Source organism: Hevea brasiliensis, chromosome 17 (genome assembly GCF_030052815.1).
Source record: "Hevea brasiliensis isolate MT/VB/25A 57/8 chromosome 17, ASM3005281v1, whole genome shotgun sequence".
In the NCBI taxonomy this organism is placed as follows: domain Eukaryota; kingdom Viridiplantae; phylum Streptophyta; class Magnoliopsida; order Malpighiales; family Euphorbiaceae; genus Hevea; species Hevea brasiliensis.
The window spans coordinates 15,235,048-15,253,052 of record NC_079509.1 but is presented as its reverse complement, the minus strand read 5'-3'; the positions used below and the strand labels follow the sequence as shown (position 1 = coordinate 15,253,052).

Here is an 18,005-nt window from a genome sequence, read left to right as displayed (position 1 = left end):
ATTAAAATTTGTAATAAAAACAATATTTTACATAGAATTCCCAATGTTATAAATTTTCTAAAAAAAACATTAACTTAATAATAAGCTAAATTAATTAAAATAATACAACATTTATTCAATATTAATAAATATGAATTCATCAATTGATGATTCCTGTTAGTAAGTATATGTGTTATTACTAACATACTTCACAAGTTTTCTTTATTGATTCAATATTTTAGATATGTATTATGAGGATTTGTCTTTAAGATAACCTTTTAATAATAAAATTCTGAAGCTAATAGAATTCTAATACTATTTAATATATTTTATATTTTATATATATATATATATATAATACTATTTCTTTTTACAAAATGTCATCAAATTTTATAATAAAAAATTAATCGAGTCCTCTTAACTCTTTCTATGTATTAGTATTAATACATTAATTAATTCATTCAACATATAACTAAGAAAGCAATCAAATATTATACACGTTGAGTTAAATAATTTTCAAATGATGGTTCACAATTCTTAGATTTGCATTGTTAAATTATTTATTTATTTTTATTGAAACAGAATTCAATTAAAGAAGAAAATGTTAATATTTTCTAATCACCCTTTTAAAATTGATCAAAATATTATAATGAGGTGAAAGACAAGATAACTAAAATCAAAGTTTTATAATGAAAATTTTGAGCAAATAAAAGCTCACGTACTTCAATACTTTTTTATAAAGCTTAAATTTCAATATCTTCAATTAATTAATTTTTTTATAGATAATTTATGTCTTTTTCTTTGTTATTATGTACATGTGGCCAATTTATTAACTATAATTAGTACATTGTTTCTTTTATATAATAAAAAATGAAAATATGGGTTTAAAAGTATTATTAATAAATATTATAATATTTATATATAATATATAGTATTATTAGTTTCTTTTTTTTAAGTATGGATCGTGTCACTTAAATTTAGGTAAATAAGAAAATTTAATGTAGATAATTTTTTATTAAAAAAATGCAAAGTTAAAGAATTAAAACAATTAAAATTAATGATTTAACTGTTAAAATTATAAATAATAATGCTGATAGCGAGAATAATTTTGTAGAATTGTTTTAATTGAAACAAAAGAGGTCCTATAAGAATTTAAAGGTTTAAAAAGTCACTTAGTTGAGCATAAATGTTCAATTGTCAAAATTATGAACAGTAACAGTCAAAAGTGAAATAATCTTACAAAAATTTTAGACAGAAACAAAAACAATCTTACGAGAGTTTGAACATTTGAGAAGTCACCCAGTTGAGGTAAAACAAAAGGGTAACTAGAAAACTTGAGCTTAGCGAAGGTAGTGATAGGAGCAATGGTAAACGAATGGTTAGAAAGATAAATTACAGTCTTGAAGGCAGAGGATGAGAGTTTGTAGAGGGGAGGAAGGAGGCAAAGACGTGAGAGAGAAAGGAGAAAGTGCATAGGAATGATAAACGAGAAAAGTGATAAGAAAGGTGGAGTATTGAAATAGGCACAATGCAGTCTTTTCATAATGGATTATTGGTAAAAAAATTTTATTTTTTCAATGAATTAAAAAAACTGTCTAATAAACAAAATAAAAATTAGAAAACTTTTAATGCAATTATTAATATACAATGACAAAATAATGAATAATGACAAATCTTAAGGATCTCAAGGTAATTCATCCTATATAAAATTATGGATATTAAGTCATTAAATTATTATTATTATTATATAAAATGAAAATAAGTAAACTTAAATTAGAAAATTATAATATACAATAACTTATATTTAATATTTATATAATTATAAATAAAATAATTAATAGTTAAATTACATGGTGCACGAGCATTAGAAACTAGTTATATATAAATGTACGAGGGGAAGGGAACATTACCTAATTTTAAATTTTTAATCCTACTTATATTTAATTTTAATTAAATATAAAATTTTATAAAAAGTAATTAATTAAAATAAGAAATTAATAAATAAAAAATAAAAATAAAAAAATTATAAATCTATTTATTATTTACAAAAATATATAAAAAAACATATATACAACGACAGATAAATAATTAGTCACTAACAATGCATATTAGAGACAATAATATATAGCTAATTCATATAAATTCGTTGTCAATATTATTTAAAGATAAAAATATACATCACTAATAATTTTAGCATAAGTAACTTGCAAATGTTATCATTGCTAATCTTTTGGCGATAGAAAATTTATCGTTAAATCTTTTATAATGTCGATTCTAAAATATTCTATATTGTCAATAATAATTTTTAGTGATAAAATATTTATCACTAAATATCTAATAATTTTATTTTTTAATATTACAATAATTAATATAAACTAAAATTTTAATATTATTTTAATAATAATTCTACTTATACTAAAAAAAATATTATAATTCTTAATATAGTAATTCCATAATTATAATCTTATAAGTATTATTAATTTATTAAAATTTATTTAATTTATTTTAATAGAATTAATATATATATATATATTTAATTAAAAAAATTTTAGCGTTCACTATATATTAAAATTAAGAATATTTTAATTAAAAATACAAGTTTAATCAAACTTAAAATTTATTTTTATATATAAATAAATTTCATTTATTTCATTTGTATTAAGAATAAAAATAAATAACTTTATATTCTCAAATTATTGTTCAATACAATAAATTAAAAAATAATTTTTATTGAAAACCTTAATGACATTATTATAATTACATTTTAATTTTGACTAATTTAGGTAAATAGAATAAAACTAATACTAATTTTATAATTTTAATTAAATCAACTAAAATTTTAAACAAAATTAAAAAAAAAAGCTTAGAATTTTGTTGGTTAATTAGTCCCATTTTCAAATTAATTTTATTCTTGATGCCAATAAAATATTATAATTTATAAATATAATAAAATTTTTTAAAAAATACTATTCATAAAATTTATTTAGACTTTATTTGGATAATTAATTTTTTTAAATAAAAATAAAATTTAATTTTATATTAAAATATAAGAAAAATTATAATATCAAATTTAAATTTTTATTCATTTCAAATTTTTATCCATTTATATAAATTTATATTATTTAATAGCTCAATGACTAAAAAAATTAAGACCTTTATAAATTTTTTTAATTTTAGTCAAACTTTTTAATTTTATCAATTTAATCTGAAACTTTGATATTAGTTTCAATTTTAGTAATTAACTTAATTTAATTATTTAATTGACAAAAATAATTTAAATATTTATATATATTATTAATATTAGTCAATCTTGTAATTTTTATATCAATTTTAGCAGTTACTCTAAAATTGATAAAAAAATATTATTTTAATTAATTTATCTATTATTTTAAAAATTATAATTACATTTATTTTAATTTTATTAGTTGTTCATATTTTATTTAAATATTTGATTTTCCTTTTTTTCCTTCCTTAATTTTAAATAAAATGATAGAAAAGATGTGAATTAAAAGTATAAGTAAAAAAAAATGAGAGAAAAAAAAAATAAACATTCATATAATAATATTAGATATATTATTTATTTATTATTTTTTCTCAATATAAAATTTGTTAAAATTAATAAAAATACAAAAGTTATTGAATATATTAATAAAACTAATAAGAGTAGCTAAAATTGATAATAAATGAAAATTTTAAATTATTTTTGTCAATTGATGAGTTAATTATTTTTAATTAAATTTATTATTAAAATTAAAAACATTTGAAAAGATTTATAATTAAATTGATATAATTAAAAAATTTTACTAAAATTGATAATTGACATAAATTTTTTTTTTATCTTTTAACCTTATTTAATTATATCAATATATAAATATTTAGAGTTATATTAAAGAATAAAATTAATATATGATAAATAATTACAATAATGTATTTTTAAATTATATAATTTAACTTTTCATCAAAATATATATATATATATATATATATATATATATATATATATATATATATATTTGAAAATAAAAGGGATAATATTAATAAAAGTCTTCAGACAAAACTTGAACAATAAAATCTGGTGGATGGTCAATACATTCACCCACATCTGACACAGAATGGGTCGCTCTAGCTAACCTATGAGTCACACCATTCGCAGACCTGTAAACATGTGCAAAAATAACTGAAATAATCTCAGACAAATGAGACTTACAATCCAAAATTAGCGAGCCAAAAGAAGATGAATCCTGATAAAAGGGATCCTTGAAAGCCTGAATTACTCCTAAAGCATTAGATTCAATAATAACTCGCGACCAGCCCTTGGAAAGCACCCAACTGAGTGCCTCTTTGATACCAATAGCTTCAACCTCCTTTGCCATTAAATTACCTTGCAATACCACATTCTTTGCTGCCAAGAAGCTACCATTCCAATCCCATGCTACGAATCCCACACCAAAACGAAAATCCAGAATTGCCGTGGTAGCATTAACATTAATCTTTAACCAATCATGAGAAGGCTTAGACCAACGCCTGATCAAAGACTGAGACGCAGCAAGGAGGACATTTGGTTAAACAGCCTACCACTCATGAAAAGCGAAATTTGCCCGTTGTCAAACCTAATATGTTGTAAGGAGCTTACCATTCTAGACTTTATCATTCTTGAAATTCCAGAGTGACCAGCAAAAAAACAAACCCAAGGCTATATTCACAACCCCCTTTCTGTTCAGAAAGCTTGATAGCCAACAAGAAAAATTATCAGCAGAAGGATTAAACCACCCCAGTGGCGAGGCCATCCAAACTGACATAGAGAAAGGGCAAGAAATAAGAATATGCAAAATAGTCTCAGAATTGCCATGACACAAAGGGCAGATATCTGTCACCGGGACATTTTTTGCCAAAAGCGAAGATAGACATGGCAGCACATTATTTGCAGCTCGCCATATGAAATTCTTCACCTTCGGAGGAACATGCATATTCCAAAGCTTTTTCCGCAAAATTCAAAAATCATTCGGACCTCCTAATCTAGAATCCCAAACAAGAGACTTGTAAGCATTTCTAACAGTAAATATACCTTTCGACTCCAACTTCTAACAAATCCGATCTGGGGGCTGGGAAGATGAAAAAGGAATAGAGAGGATTAAGGCCCTATCCCGTTTATTAAAAAGAGAGTTAATGATAGGGACATTCCAAGACCCATGGTAAATCAAATCAGCAACGACTTGCACACTAGAGTCGGCCATAGGCTGAATGTTAACAAAACCATTAACTGGGTCTCTAAGCTAGGCATCTGACCGGATATTAACTTGGTTACCTATTCCAATACGCCAACATAAACCAGAACGTATAAGAGATTGAGTATCACGGATACTACGCCAAATGTAACTCGGCGAAGGTCCTAAGGGAGCTGTCAAAAAAGAAGACTCCAGATAATATTTTGCCTTTAAGAGCCGAGCTGCCAAAGAGTTAGGATTCACAACCAATGACCACGCCATCTTATCAAGCATAGCCAAATTTAACTAATGGAGCTTTTTAAAACCAAGCTCACCCGGAGATTTATGGTAACACAACCGATCCCATCCCAACCAATGGATGCACAGCTCATGATTAATCCCTTTGCCCCACCAAAAAGCCGTCATAGTATGCTGTAACTCCTCGCACAAAGTCTTTGGTAATAAGAAGAGGTTCACGACATAGTTGGGAAAAGCTTGTAACACTATTTTCAACAAAATCTCTTTGCCCGCCCTAGAAAGAGTACAACGACTCTAAGAATGTAATTGATGCCAAACTTTGTCCTTTACAAATTGAAATACCTTCTTCTTATTCCTTCCAACAACTGTAGGAAGCCCTAAGTAATTACCAATATTGTTATCCTCAACAACATGTAAAATATTAGTGATAGAATCACGCACAGCTGGAGAAGTATTAGCGCTAAAACATAACAAAGACTTGGAAAAATTAATAAGCTGGCCCAAAGCCATAGCATAGTTAGAAATAATAGAGTTTACCGCACCTGCTTCCGCACTAATAGCTTTAAAGAATAATAGACTATCGTCTGCAAAGAATAAATGGGAAACAGAGGGTGCACCTTGACAAATTGATACGCCATGCAAAGCACCCGAGCTAACATGATACTGAATATAAGTAGAAAGCCCTTCAGTACATAGGATGAATAAATAAGGTGACAAAGGGTCACCCTGGCGCAAACCACGCTCTGGGTAAATAGGTTCCAGAATTCTACCATGATGCAAAACTTTATAAGTGACAGTAGACACACAAGCCATAATCAAATCCACAAAACGAGTCAAGAAGCCCATAGTAAGCATAATATCTTGTAAAAATGACCACTCAATGCGATCATAAGCCTTGCTAATGTCCATCTTAAGAGCTACCCAACCTTCCTTGCCTCTAGTTTTCTAGCAAAAAAAAATGCATAACTTCATAAGCCACAACACTATTATCATGGATGTTACGACCAGCAACAAAAGCATTTTGATTAGTAGAAACCAAAGAAGGTAAAATCATCTTAAGTCGATTAGCTAACATCTTCGAAACAATCTTATAGATCACATTACATAGGGCAATTGGCCTCAAATCAGACATAGACTTAGGCAAAGATTTCTTTGGAATCAAAACTATTGTTGTCTTATTAAGACTTGGAGGAATCGAACCTGAGTTGATGATAGATATACAAAGCTAAGATATTTCAGGACCCACAACATCCCAATAATGTTGGAAAAACCCAGGATTGAAACCATCTAGGCCTGGTGATTTGTCTGCCTTCATACTGAAAACTGCTGCTCTGACTTCCTCCACCAAAAAAAAGTCCAATAGCATAGAGTTCTGCAAATCATCAACTTTTCTAAGAACATGAGAAAGAATAGAAGCACTACTAGCCGCTTGAGATCGAAAAAGATTAGTAAAATACTCAGATATGACAGAAGCAAGATTGGAATCCCAATTCTGCCAATGACCAGAATTATCTTTCAGTCATTCAATACGATTCTTTTTCTGTCTAATCGTTGCCATGGTGTGAAAATATCGTGTATTCTGGTCCCCTTCACGAAGCCAGAACTCCTTGGCTCTCTGACGCTAATACATATCTTTCTGGGTCAATAGTTCAAAGAAATGATTCTTGGCAGCCAAAAATTGATTCTTATATACTAGATCACTGGCTCCATGATAAAGTTTCATATCCCTCTTACAATTATCAATATCAGCCTTAAATAGATTACGAAGTGATTGCCCCCAGCTATCGAGCACAGAACTACACTTCTGAAGCTTTGCCAACACATCCAATGAAGAATTATCCAAGCAGCACTCCTCCACTAGACGTCTACAATCAGGCTCCCGATTCCACAAATTCTCATACCTGAACAGACAAGCCTGCCTACGAGGAACAAAGACCTTCAACTCCAGATAGATTGAGAGATGATCAGAAGACGTAACTTCGAGGGAATAAGCAATAAAATGTAGAAATTTGCTACGCCAAGAACTCAAAACGAGAAATTGATCTAACTTTTCCTTCACCCAACTATCCAAATCCCTACCATTCTCCCAAGTAAATTTGTAGCCACTCATTGGGAGATCAAATAATCCAGCATCGTCAACTGTTTGCCGAAACCCTTGAAGAAGCCAATTTGGGTGAGGAAGTCCACCTCGCTTCTCGTGTGAAGCTAAAAGATCATTAAAGTCCCCCATTACAACCCAAGGGAGAGAGCATTCTAAAGCTAAATTTCGTAACAATTGCCATAATTCAACCCTTCGACTGCTATCCGGCTTGCCACAGAAGCCAGTAAGACGCCATGGCCCAATACCTTGAACATCGAGTGTGACATGAATAAGAGAAGAAGAGGAGCTGAGAAGAGAGACTGAACTCGTTGATTTCCAAAAAAGGGCTAGGCCTCCACTTTGGCCTATAGCATCAACACAAAAGAGAGAATCGTAGCCCAATAACACTTTTATTTCATTAATTTTAAAACTAGTACATAGAGTTTCAATAAGAAAAAGAAGAAAAGGTATTTTTATCTTGGACAATTTCTCTCAGCGTCTAAACTACTCGAGGGTTGCCCAGCCCACGACAGTTCCAGCTTAAACAACTCATTTCTTCCAGCGGGTCTGATGTCCAGTGCCCGCCAATGTCAAGTTTTTTGGATCAGTTCCACCCTCCTCAGATGAATTTGTTGTATGGTTCACATTAGAAGCCTGATCCAAACCCAAACTTTTTCTTTTTGGGTCCACTAGCACAACTCCATCAGCAATATCTATAAAAGGCATCAAATTCAAATTTGAATGTCCTCCTAAGTCAGAAACGTGATCACCTCCACTATTATCTCCCCTTATCCCTCCAATACCATTCAAAATCTGCGGATTTTTAGGCCCAAAAGACTCACGGTTACCAAACTGAGCAACTTGATCGGAAATAGCCTCCATCTCCTCCACAGATGGTGGTTCTTCCCTAAGCCACTTCGCACCAATATTCATCTGTGATCGGTGAGAAACAGCACGCAACTCAGGACCATACAACCGCTATAAAGGAACCTCACTCAATTCAACAAGTTTTGGACAAAAACGTTCTCCATGTCCAAGAAGGCCACAAATAAAGCAATAAGTAGAGAAACTTTCAAAGCAAAAAGTCACAGAAAACCATTCATCACCTTCTTGTTTAAGCCGAGTTCCTCTACGCAAAGGCCTTCGAACATCATGACGAATTCGAACCCTCATATAAGACCTCCACAACCCAGTGAAATTATTGGGATCGGCACTTACAAATTCACCCACATCATTGTCAATCCTTTGAGCACATCTTGTTTACATAAATCCACTATGTAAACCATGGACCTGCAGCTAGAGATAAATATGGAAAAGAGGAAACTCTGAAGGATGCCTATAACCCCCCACCTTTTCTATAATCAGTAATTGATTGTTAAATGTCCAAGGGCGCATATCTAAGACCCTGTTCATATCCACTTCATGGAAGAACTGAAAAACATAAAGCCCGCCTTAAAGGCCCTTCACTATCATGCCTAATGTTGGATGCCATAAAGATGCAAGCGTCTGTTTCATTGCTAGAAAATTAATCGCTCAATCTGTAAGAAAACGACCAACCAAACAAAGATCATTAGATGTCATATCAGGAAGAACCTCCTCTACAGGAAGAACCACACCACCATCCGACTCACCTTCCACAGAGAGATTGGCCATGTCAACCGAAATATTATCTTCATCCATTACAGCAATAACAAAGTATCAAAAACAAAAAACGAAACAAAGCTTGTAAAGAACAAGAGGAAAACCTAACTCTCAGAGAGAGACATGACCGCTTTTTCCCGTATTAATTATATATATATATATATATAATAAAAATTCATTCAATTATTAATCTAACTTTTTACTTATAGTGTTATATTCTTTTTCAATAATTAATTAATAAATATAAAAATATGAATGAATAAATTTATGAAATGGCTAATTTATTTTATACTTTTTTAATTTATAATAAATAATAATTAACATGTTAAAATCTTAGTCTTATTATAAATTTTATTTCAAAAAATATTTATATATATAAAAATCCTAACTCGTAAATAATTTTATTATTAGTAAATGATAATATGTTCTTTAAAGGCTTAATATTAATTTTTTTAAAAAAATTTTATAATTATAGCTAATTTTTTTTAACAATTTTAGCATGATTTAAAAAAAATTTTAATCTATAGTTAAAATTGATTTAAATCAATTGATGTGATGTAGTTTTGATTGTTAGTTTCTCTTCCAGTCTTAATTTTATCTGTAAATTTATTTCAATTTTTATTCTCACTCAAAAAATAATTATTTAAAATTAAGATAAAATTCTCAAAACTTAAAAAATTACCTATAATAGAAAGAAGTTGAAAAAAAATAAATAAAAAGTGGGAAGGGGAGAATATAGGGATTTTCCCAAAGCACTCTTTATTTTTTTTGTTATTTACAAAAGTATAAAATGTTTTTTATAAAAAATTAGTTGTTCTAAAATTCTTATTACAGAAGATAAAGTTAAGCAATAAAACACCATTGTTTTTTTGCCTTACAATCTTTATTTTAAATTGACTATAATAATTTTATTAAAAAAAATTAAAACTATTTTGAAAATAACTTTTAGTAAATAATAAATTTTAATTTATAAAATTAAAATATTTATATTCTCATTGCATATTTATAGTATTTTATTTATAATATTTTAATTACTAAAGTAATGTATATTACAAATCATATTTCATATGTTTTATTTCTAATATTTCAATTAACTAAAATGATATAGCTTATTAATTTTATTTTTTTATAGTTTTTTTAAATAAATTTAATTAAAAATAAAATATAATTATACTAATGAATAAATAAATTTAATTAGCCATTAAAAATAATATATAATAATAATATAAAAAAATTAAATGAAAATTATATAAAAAAAATTTTAAACCACAAATTTATATAACGTGTAAATCAAAGCGCGACATAAATTAAGGTAAAAACTAATTATTTTAAAATTCACGTGCCAAATCTTATCAATTCATCTTAATCTCTATTTTTTTCTTGAAGAATTATTAATCCTCATTTTTATATTTATTATTAAAAAATTTTTGATAAGTTTAAGGTAATTTTAAAAAGCATTATATGTTTTCGTGTTTTATCATTTAATGATAAATTTATTTTTCATCAATAAATTAATTAAATGTTATTTCAGGACGGGTAAAATAGAGAGAATCATATATACACTGAAGCTCTGATTGCCGGGAAAAAGCATTGTTTTTAGCTACCATAGCCAGAGAGAGAGAGAGAGAGAGAGAGAGAGAGAGAGTGGCTAGGAATATACAAATCGGGTAAAATACGCCCATTGTTTTAGAAGAACAAAATATGAAACAGCCAAACGCTTAAATTGAATCAACGAATCACGCTAAAAAGAGTAGGTTCAGCGATGAGCCAAGCTAACATATAAAGTGTGGATATCTGCAGATGTAAAGGAACACATTCTATTCAGTTTACATGGTATGGATATGTCACATATGGTATCCCTTCTTTTGTCAAAACCTGAAGTCAATGTCTCCTCTCACCCTCTGCTCCCTCCAGAATGGGGCTTGTGTCCCGATTAAGGACATTCTGATGTTGAGAATCAATATATACACTCTGAAGCTCTGATTGCCGCACATTAAGGCAATTCATGTTATTATAAGACTCAGACCCATTCCGAGATTCTGCCAACATCTGAAAGTATGCATGAGGTCCCCAGCCTGCAAATCCCATTTAGCAAATAAGAAGTCACAAAACTAATGCACCATCATTAATATGCAGTCATGACATGATATGCAAAAAATCTTGATTAACTCTTATTTTGCCTAAGCCCTGCCAAACTTGATTACAAGATGAGGGACTTGCTAAGGTAGTTGGACAAAACCAAAACGAAGAAAATCCCAACAGGAGCAAAATCATCACTATTAATGCATATGCAAATATGAAGATCCAATCTACAAAAATATGTCCAATGCTTTTGAATGATATAAACATTGAAACAAAATGAACATTTTATTTTTCATAACAAATTAACTTCATCATAGTTTATTGTTCAATTCCATGAATCAAACAGTGGCCTGATAATACTTAAAATGTTATTCTAATACTTAAAATGTTTAACAAAACAGGAAATGGACAGCTTAAAAGACCTTAGGAACTAACTATTGTAAGTGATGTCTGAAAGGTGGTTAACGTTCATATCCTATTTTGCCATAGAAAATTCTTCACCAAGGCAATTTCCATACAGCAGGTAATACAAGTTCATAAATATCTTCAACATACAAAAGAAATAGCCAAAAAGAAAAACCAAAAACCTTAATATTTTAACACAAAACTGTCAGACTCAGACATAACAAGCCAAACATCCAAGAAGTCAACTGCAGCCGTGTAACCCCATTTTTTTTTCCCAGTATCTTTAAAGCAAATGCATGCATAAACTTTGCCAAATGTTCTTAGCATCTCCATTTAACACATTTTTGGATATCAATTTACAAAGGATCAAATCATAATAAACAGAATAACATTAAAAGCATAATCTAAACAGCCAACTCGAGATGGAATAAAGAAGAATATACCATCTATATCATATGGGGGAGGGAAAAATTGCAAGTAACAAAATGAAGCAACTGTCAGCCCTGCACACAAAGTTAACAACAGAATGAGAAGTGTTTCATTGTGACAAGTAGTTAATGCAGATGACTAAAAGTGAATCCTTGAAAAGTAGACCTATAAGACCCCCAGCAAATACATCCTGCCAGTGATGCCAATAGTCATCGACTCGAGAAATTCCTATAAGAGCTGCTACAAGTAATGGTAGAAAAATAATACAAAGCTTTGCAACATGGCCCCTTCGATCAAAAGCCCTGATTTTTCCAGATAAGTACCATGATAGAAAACCAAGACCTGCAAAGGACCCTGCATATCAACAAGCAGAATTCCTCTTAGCTAACATCTCATTATGGATGCAATAGAATGCAGAGTGAGTTCCTGCATAAAATGAATATTTAGCATACATGTCCTGAAAGGCCAAAGCAGTTATGGCAAAATTGATACTTTTCCTTATAATTAATAACTTTTTGTCCTAAAAAATGATAGAACTTCTGGAAATGAGAAAAAACTGCCCGCAATAAACATATGATATTGAAAATTTTAAATAGCTATGCACTTTATCTAATTAACAGACTATCACCAAATACAAAAAGGAGATTTTGAGTAGTTTTTAAAATTCTATATTGCACTTAGTTTAAAGGGTGTCAAAAAAACAGCTATGGACCTTTCTTTTTTCTTTTCTTTTCTTTTTTTCTTCTTCTTCTTTTTTTTTTTTTTTTTTTTTTTTTTCTGGGTGGGGGTACATCTGCTGGAGTATGCTAAACCGTATGAGAACAAACTTGGGCCATTGAGTCAATGCAATCTGACTGCAAACCAAAAGGAACCATTAACAGCATTCCCTAAGTCAATCTTCATCAAGTTTAATTATTGGGATAAGTGATAAATTAAGGAAATATCATCAAAGGCTCGATAGAATTGTTCACAGACAAATATCATTACCAACCAGATTTAAGCACATTCCATGGCACATCAAGAAGACTATTTAATTTTTCTTTATGTGCTGAAAGTCTGGAACTTTAGTCTAGGAAATAAAAGCAAACAGTTGTATAACAGATGACAGAAAAGGTTAAGCAAAACTCTGATATTTCATAACAACCAGGACAAGAGCTTAAATGCTTATAGTTATAGGCAGAGGCTAAGAAATATATGCAGACAGCAATTTTTCATAACATATACTATGAAATAAAAAGGCATATAGCCACAAATTAACTAGAAATCCCATATATCTCATATAAGCACAAGGTTCTAATAATTAATTGGGCTACTTACAAGAAGTGTGTCCACTAGGGAAACTTTTGTGTCCTTCCTTGATGACGCTCTTTACTCCAGTGCACATAACATCAGTTGTAACATTATTAAACACCTGGATATACAAGTATGTTGATTGAGTAAAAGTATGAGCACAGGTAAGAACACGGTTACACAAACTCTGAGCCAAACAATATTTCAAATGAATATCAGGGCAGTTAATTAACTGGGGAACTTACCCCCTTGCCATCTGGGAAACAACGCCAAAAGAAGTCAGGTCTAGGACGGCCAACAGCATCTTTAATTGCATCAGTTATAACTCCAGTGATAAGCACAGAAAACAGAAGGCCTGTATCGATCATAATTTGTTGTGTTATCACATCAATACAACACATACAAACATCAGGAATAAGAACAATAAAATCAATAAGAGACTGAGAGCTACCCAGAATAGCATGGTGCAGATCATAGACATCCCTTCTGATAAAGTAATAGACAAGAATGATGACAAAAGGCAGCAATATTGCAACAATCTATTGGGAGAGAAGGGAACATATTTTAGCAACAAAATCTGACAACTTTTTTTATCAAAAGAAAGTTTCCAATACAGCATATTATTTCTTAAAGTTGAAACATACTGGAACAGCCCAAAAGGGAACAGTATTATCTTTCAGTGGGTATGACAGGTCTGTCATCATATCTCTCCCAACAAATCGGTGAAATGGTTCGATAACATTCAAAATGACATCTATCACTACAAGAAGCAAAAGGATCAGCCAGTCATGCATATGTGTCCTGGCAACTTTGACTCCATGGGATCTTAAGGTGTGAGCACCCAACTGAATCTCAGGCATTTTGTCACTGATCTGAATCCAAATTTGAACATTAGCTGATGGAAATGATACCAAATTCAAAGGGCCTGTGGCACTCAAAAATCATACTGAGGAAAAAGGTACACAGTACATTCAAAGTTTCAAAACGCACTAAATTATTGCAACTTTGAAGAAAGAAAACAGAGAAAATAGATATACTATTAATTAGTTGATAAAAAGATGATGAACGCGAGTAGTGGCAAAGTTTGCTAGTTAGAACGTGATAGTCAACAGCATTGGCATAACAACAATAAAGGTAGTTCCAAACGCCAGCACCAAATCCATTGCATTCTGAACTTGTTAAGCAAAATTAGAATAAATCATTTACCAAATAAGAATGTGAAATGTTTAGCGAGGAAATGTTCAAGTAAGTGTGTATATAACAGATAGAGCAAGTGTTTGCTCCTCAAACCCTTCCAACACAAGCATAATTTTCTCTAAGTGGTCATGAAGAAGCCATGGAGAGCACATTTCCTCCACAAACTATCCAAAGGAAACAGAATGCCCCAATATCTCAATTTTACAACATAAAAATACACCAAACTAAATAAGCAACCACTTGAAGATGCCTTTAAACCATGCTAGCTTATATATTTATATACAAGAAAAAAAAAGAATAAATAACAAAATAAAAATTATAATCATATGAAGATGCTTAGTAAGCGTCAAAAAAGTAAGTGCAAAGATAAATGAAAGAAAATCCTTAAAAAAAATTTTTTTTTTGCATCAATCAAATCGGAAGCAGATGCAAACATTTAGCTCTAGTTTACCAATATCAAGCGACCTTAAGCTTCTAGAAGCAGGTTTCTTATATGAAAGACCGTTTGGTTGCTAAGGAATCAAAATTTCCAGAATATTATAGCGAGAGACAAAATTGAGAGGTGAGACTCATCAACGGTAACAGACCTTAAAATCGTAGCCTAATTAAGTTAAGCATCCTTGAACATTATACAACAAAGGCAACAAAAACTAACTATTTGTTCCTTTCTTTCGGATCATCTGATACAATTTCTCAGTAACCAAACAGTTTTTTATATTAAAAAAAAAAAAGTCTATAAAGAGGCACTCACGGAGGGAAAGAGAAGTCTAAGGAGCAGTGCAATCACAAATTAGCAGAAGACATGGAAGATGAACTGACCTGAGGTGAAGAAGATTCAGGAGAGAAAGCGAAAGCAGAGAGAAATGAGTGCTTTTGTCCTCTCTTGGAATTATTTGTTTAATAATTGATCAACCTTTTGTAGCAGAAGTGAGACATTAGACAACAACTGGTGCAGGGAAGGTTTGGGTTTATTTTCAACGAATTCCGACTCGTCAATACGCGTCGCTTTCCAAGAATCCAAGCTTTTTGTTTCACGTGGTCGTGCTTGTATACAAACAAATCCCCTTAATTTTTTTGTTTCACATCAATAATTGACTTTAGTCAATACAAAATACACGAAAAATGAAAACAATGTGTACGTATGTAACCAAAAAAAAAAAAAAGATCAATAGATATAAAAAAAGAAAACTCAAGTCTCCATCTACGAATAAGCAAAACAATTCAAGGAAAAAATTCAGATTAAACAAAAATCTTCAAGATCAATATAACAATTCAGGGCAATGATTCTATTAAAAAAAAATGCAATTACAAACAAAAAAGAGCAAGAGTGATTTCAAGTCACAAAGATTTGCACTTTGCCAAGCCAGTGTTTTTATAGCAGCATCCTTCTCTATCAGTTGTTTGTTTTTCTTTGGTTCAAATAACGCTCTGCCAAATTAGGATGCATGAAGATCAACATGAACATCTAACATTTTCATATGGCTAGCCTCACACCATAATTTTTCATCAAAGACCATAGCACATAGTTAATATGCGACACCAAGCAAACATATCTTCAATTTACTTCGATATGCGCCGTTTATGGATTGTGATTTGCATTGTCGGTTAATAGGTTTTAGATTTTATTATTATTTTCTCTTTAAGTTTTAGATAATTTGGCTCATTGTCTGTTTCAGAATTTCAGCATTTCCAAGTTTGGCTCATTCTTTATATAATAAAAAGATTAAAAGTATAAATATAAAAATTATATCAAAATTTGTGAATATTTTATCAATATTTTTTTATATATAGAAAAGGTTATTATATTCTATTTATAATGCGTTAGGATTGTTTTATAAGACTTCAAATATCAATCTTATTCTCTAATTAATGTGCTCTTAAATCTCTTAATTCATGACTTAAAGATTGCAAACTCCATCAATTGATGAATAAATTTATTAAATAGACGGGGGAGAATTCAAATTTTGTTTGTCTCTTTTATATTTGGTTTTTATTAGGAGATAGTTATTTTTAATATTATTAAATTACTACTTATTTACATAATAAATTTGGACATCATTTTAGTGGAAGAAAAATAAAATTTGAACTCAAACTTAAATAAATCTAAATTGTCAACACTCGTCCTGATTTATTCTTTGCTTGCCATGATATGAAAGACTTTTGTTAACTTTTCCTCTAAGTTTCAAATTCAATGACTTTAAGAAAAAGGCGGTGGCAGCGGAAGCTGCAAATAATCTCTGGATTATAAATTAAAGTTGGCAAACCAAGCACCACATAAAGCCTCCATGTGTCCTATGTATGTTGAACTAGAGTGAGCATTCGGTTCAAATAGAATCGAATCAAATTGAATTATAAAAATTAAATTTTAAATTTTAAAAACCGAACATAATTGAAATGACTGAAAAATCGAATCAAATTGAATCACTATATTTTGATTCTATTCGGTTTAAACAGATTATTTTTAATTTTTTATTGATTTTTTAATTTAGACTTAATTTTCAAATTATTTAATCTAATTTTAACTTTGGTTTGAACCTAATAACTATTAATCAATGAAATTAAACAATTAATATATATAAAATTAAATATAATTTATAGATTTCCCCTAAAAATAAATCAATTCAAAAATCAATTTGGTTCGATTTAGTTTCGATTTGAATATATAAATTACTATTCATTTCGGTTCGATTTAATTAATTTTTTCTCTTCAAAATCGAATCGAACCGAAATAATCGAAATTTTTATAATGTAAAATCAAACCGAACCAAACCGATTGAATTTTAAAATTAAATTGATTGAATCGAATTGACTCAATTTGATTCGATTTTTCAATTTGAATCGAATTCTGCTCAGCCCCTGAACCTATAAATATATCGTTAAAACTTATTTTATATAGGGATAACTTAAAACATATATATATATATATATATATATATATATATATATATATATATATATATATATTTCAAATTTTTGTAATTTAACTCTGTATTGTTTTAATTCTTATTAATTATACCATGTTATAGTATGACGTTGCAGTTGGTGTGATATCGTTATTAGTGAGAAAATAATTTTTTTAATGATAAGATATAATTAATAATAATTAAAAATTTTATAATTTAATTTATATTAGAAAAACTTTAAAAAATATACATTTTTCAAATTTTTATAATTTATTCATATTATCAAAATTTATCAATTTAATTCTATATTTTTTTAATTCTTATCAATTATATTATATATTATGGCGTAATGTGATAATTAATATGTTGTCTTTACTAGTGAAAATAATAATTTTGTTAATGATAAAATATAATTAAAAATGAATAAAAAGTTTAGAATTGAATTAATATTTTTATAATATAAAAATAAAATTATAAAAAATTTAAAAAATATAATTTTTTTAATAATTATCCCTCCTTAGGGGGCGGAGACATTTA

General features: G+C 29.2%; 1 protein-coding gene across 5 annotated transcripts; it reads right to left on the bottom strand.

Moving 5' to 3' along the window:
* Window positions 1–10,862: 10,862 nt before the first annotated feature.
* Window positions 10,863–15,515, bottom strand: LOC110651656 (lipid phosphate phosphatase 2). Of its 5 annotated transcripts, none has more exons than XM_021807052.2 (8): window positions 15,385–15,515; window positions 14,013–14,240; window positions 13,820–13,907; window positions 13,614–13,723; window positions 13,396–13,489; window positions 12,244–12,432; window positions 12,093–12,152; window positions 10,863–11,237 (listed from the first exon to the last, which is right to left on the bottom strand). In XM_021807052.2, the coding sequence occupies exons 2-8, from the start codon at window positions 14,226–14,228 to the stop codon at window positions 11,044–11,046; spliced, it is 951 nt and encodes a 316-aa protein (XP_021662744.2). In that variant the 5' UTR covers window positions 14,229–14,240; window positions 15,385–15,515; the 3' UTR covers window positions 10,863–11,043. The 5 variants fall into 5 exon arrangements, with proteins under 5 accessions (XP_021662744.2, XP_021662745.2, XP_057995724.1 ...); XM_021807053.2 differs by having other exon boundaries at window positions 15,317–15,460; XM_058139741.1 differs by lacking the exon at window positions 15,385–15,515 and adding an exon at window positions 15,153–15,263.
* Window positions 15,516–18,005: the final 2,490 nt, after the last annotated feature.

Coding starts and splice junctions, on each gene's coding strand:
- LOC110651656 (XM_058139742.1), bottom strand. CDS start 14,228: ATGCCTGAGATTCAGTTGGGTGCTCACACCTTAAGATCCCATGGAGTC. Junction 13,490..13,613: donor GTTTCCCAGATGGCAAGGGG/GTAAGTTCCCCA, acceptor TTGTATATCCAG/GTGTTTAATAATGTTACAAC. Junction 11,238..12,092: donor TCCCCCATATGATATAGATG/GTATATTCTTCT, acceptor TGGGATTTGCAG/GCTGGGGACCTCATGCATAC.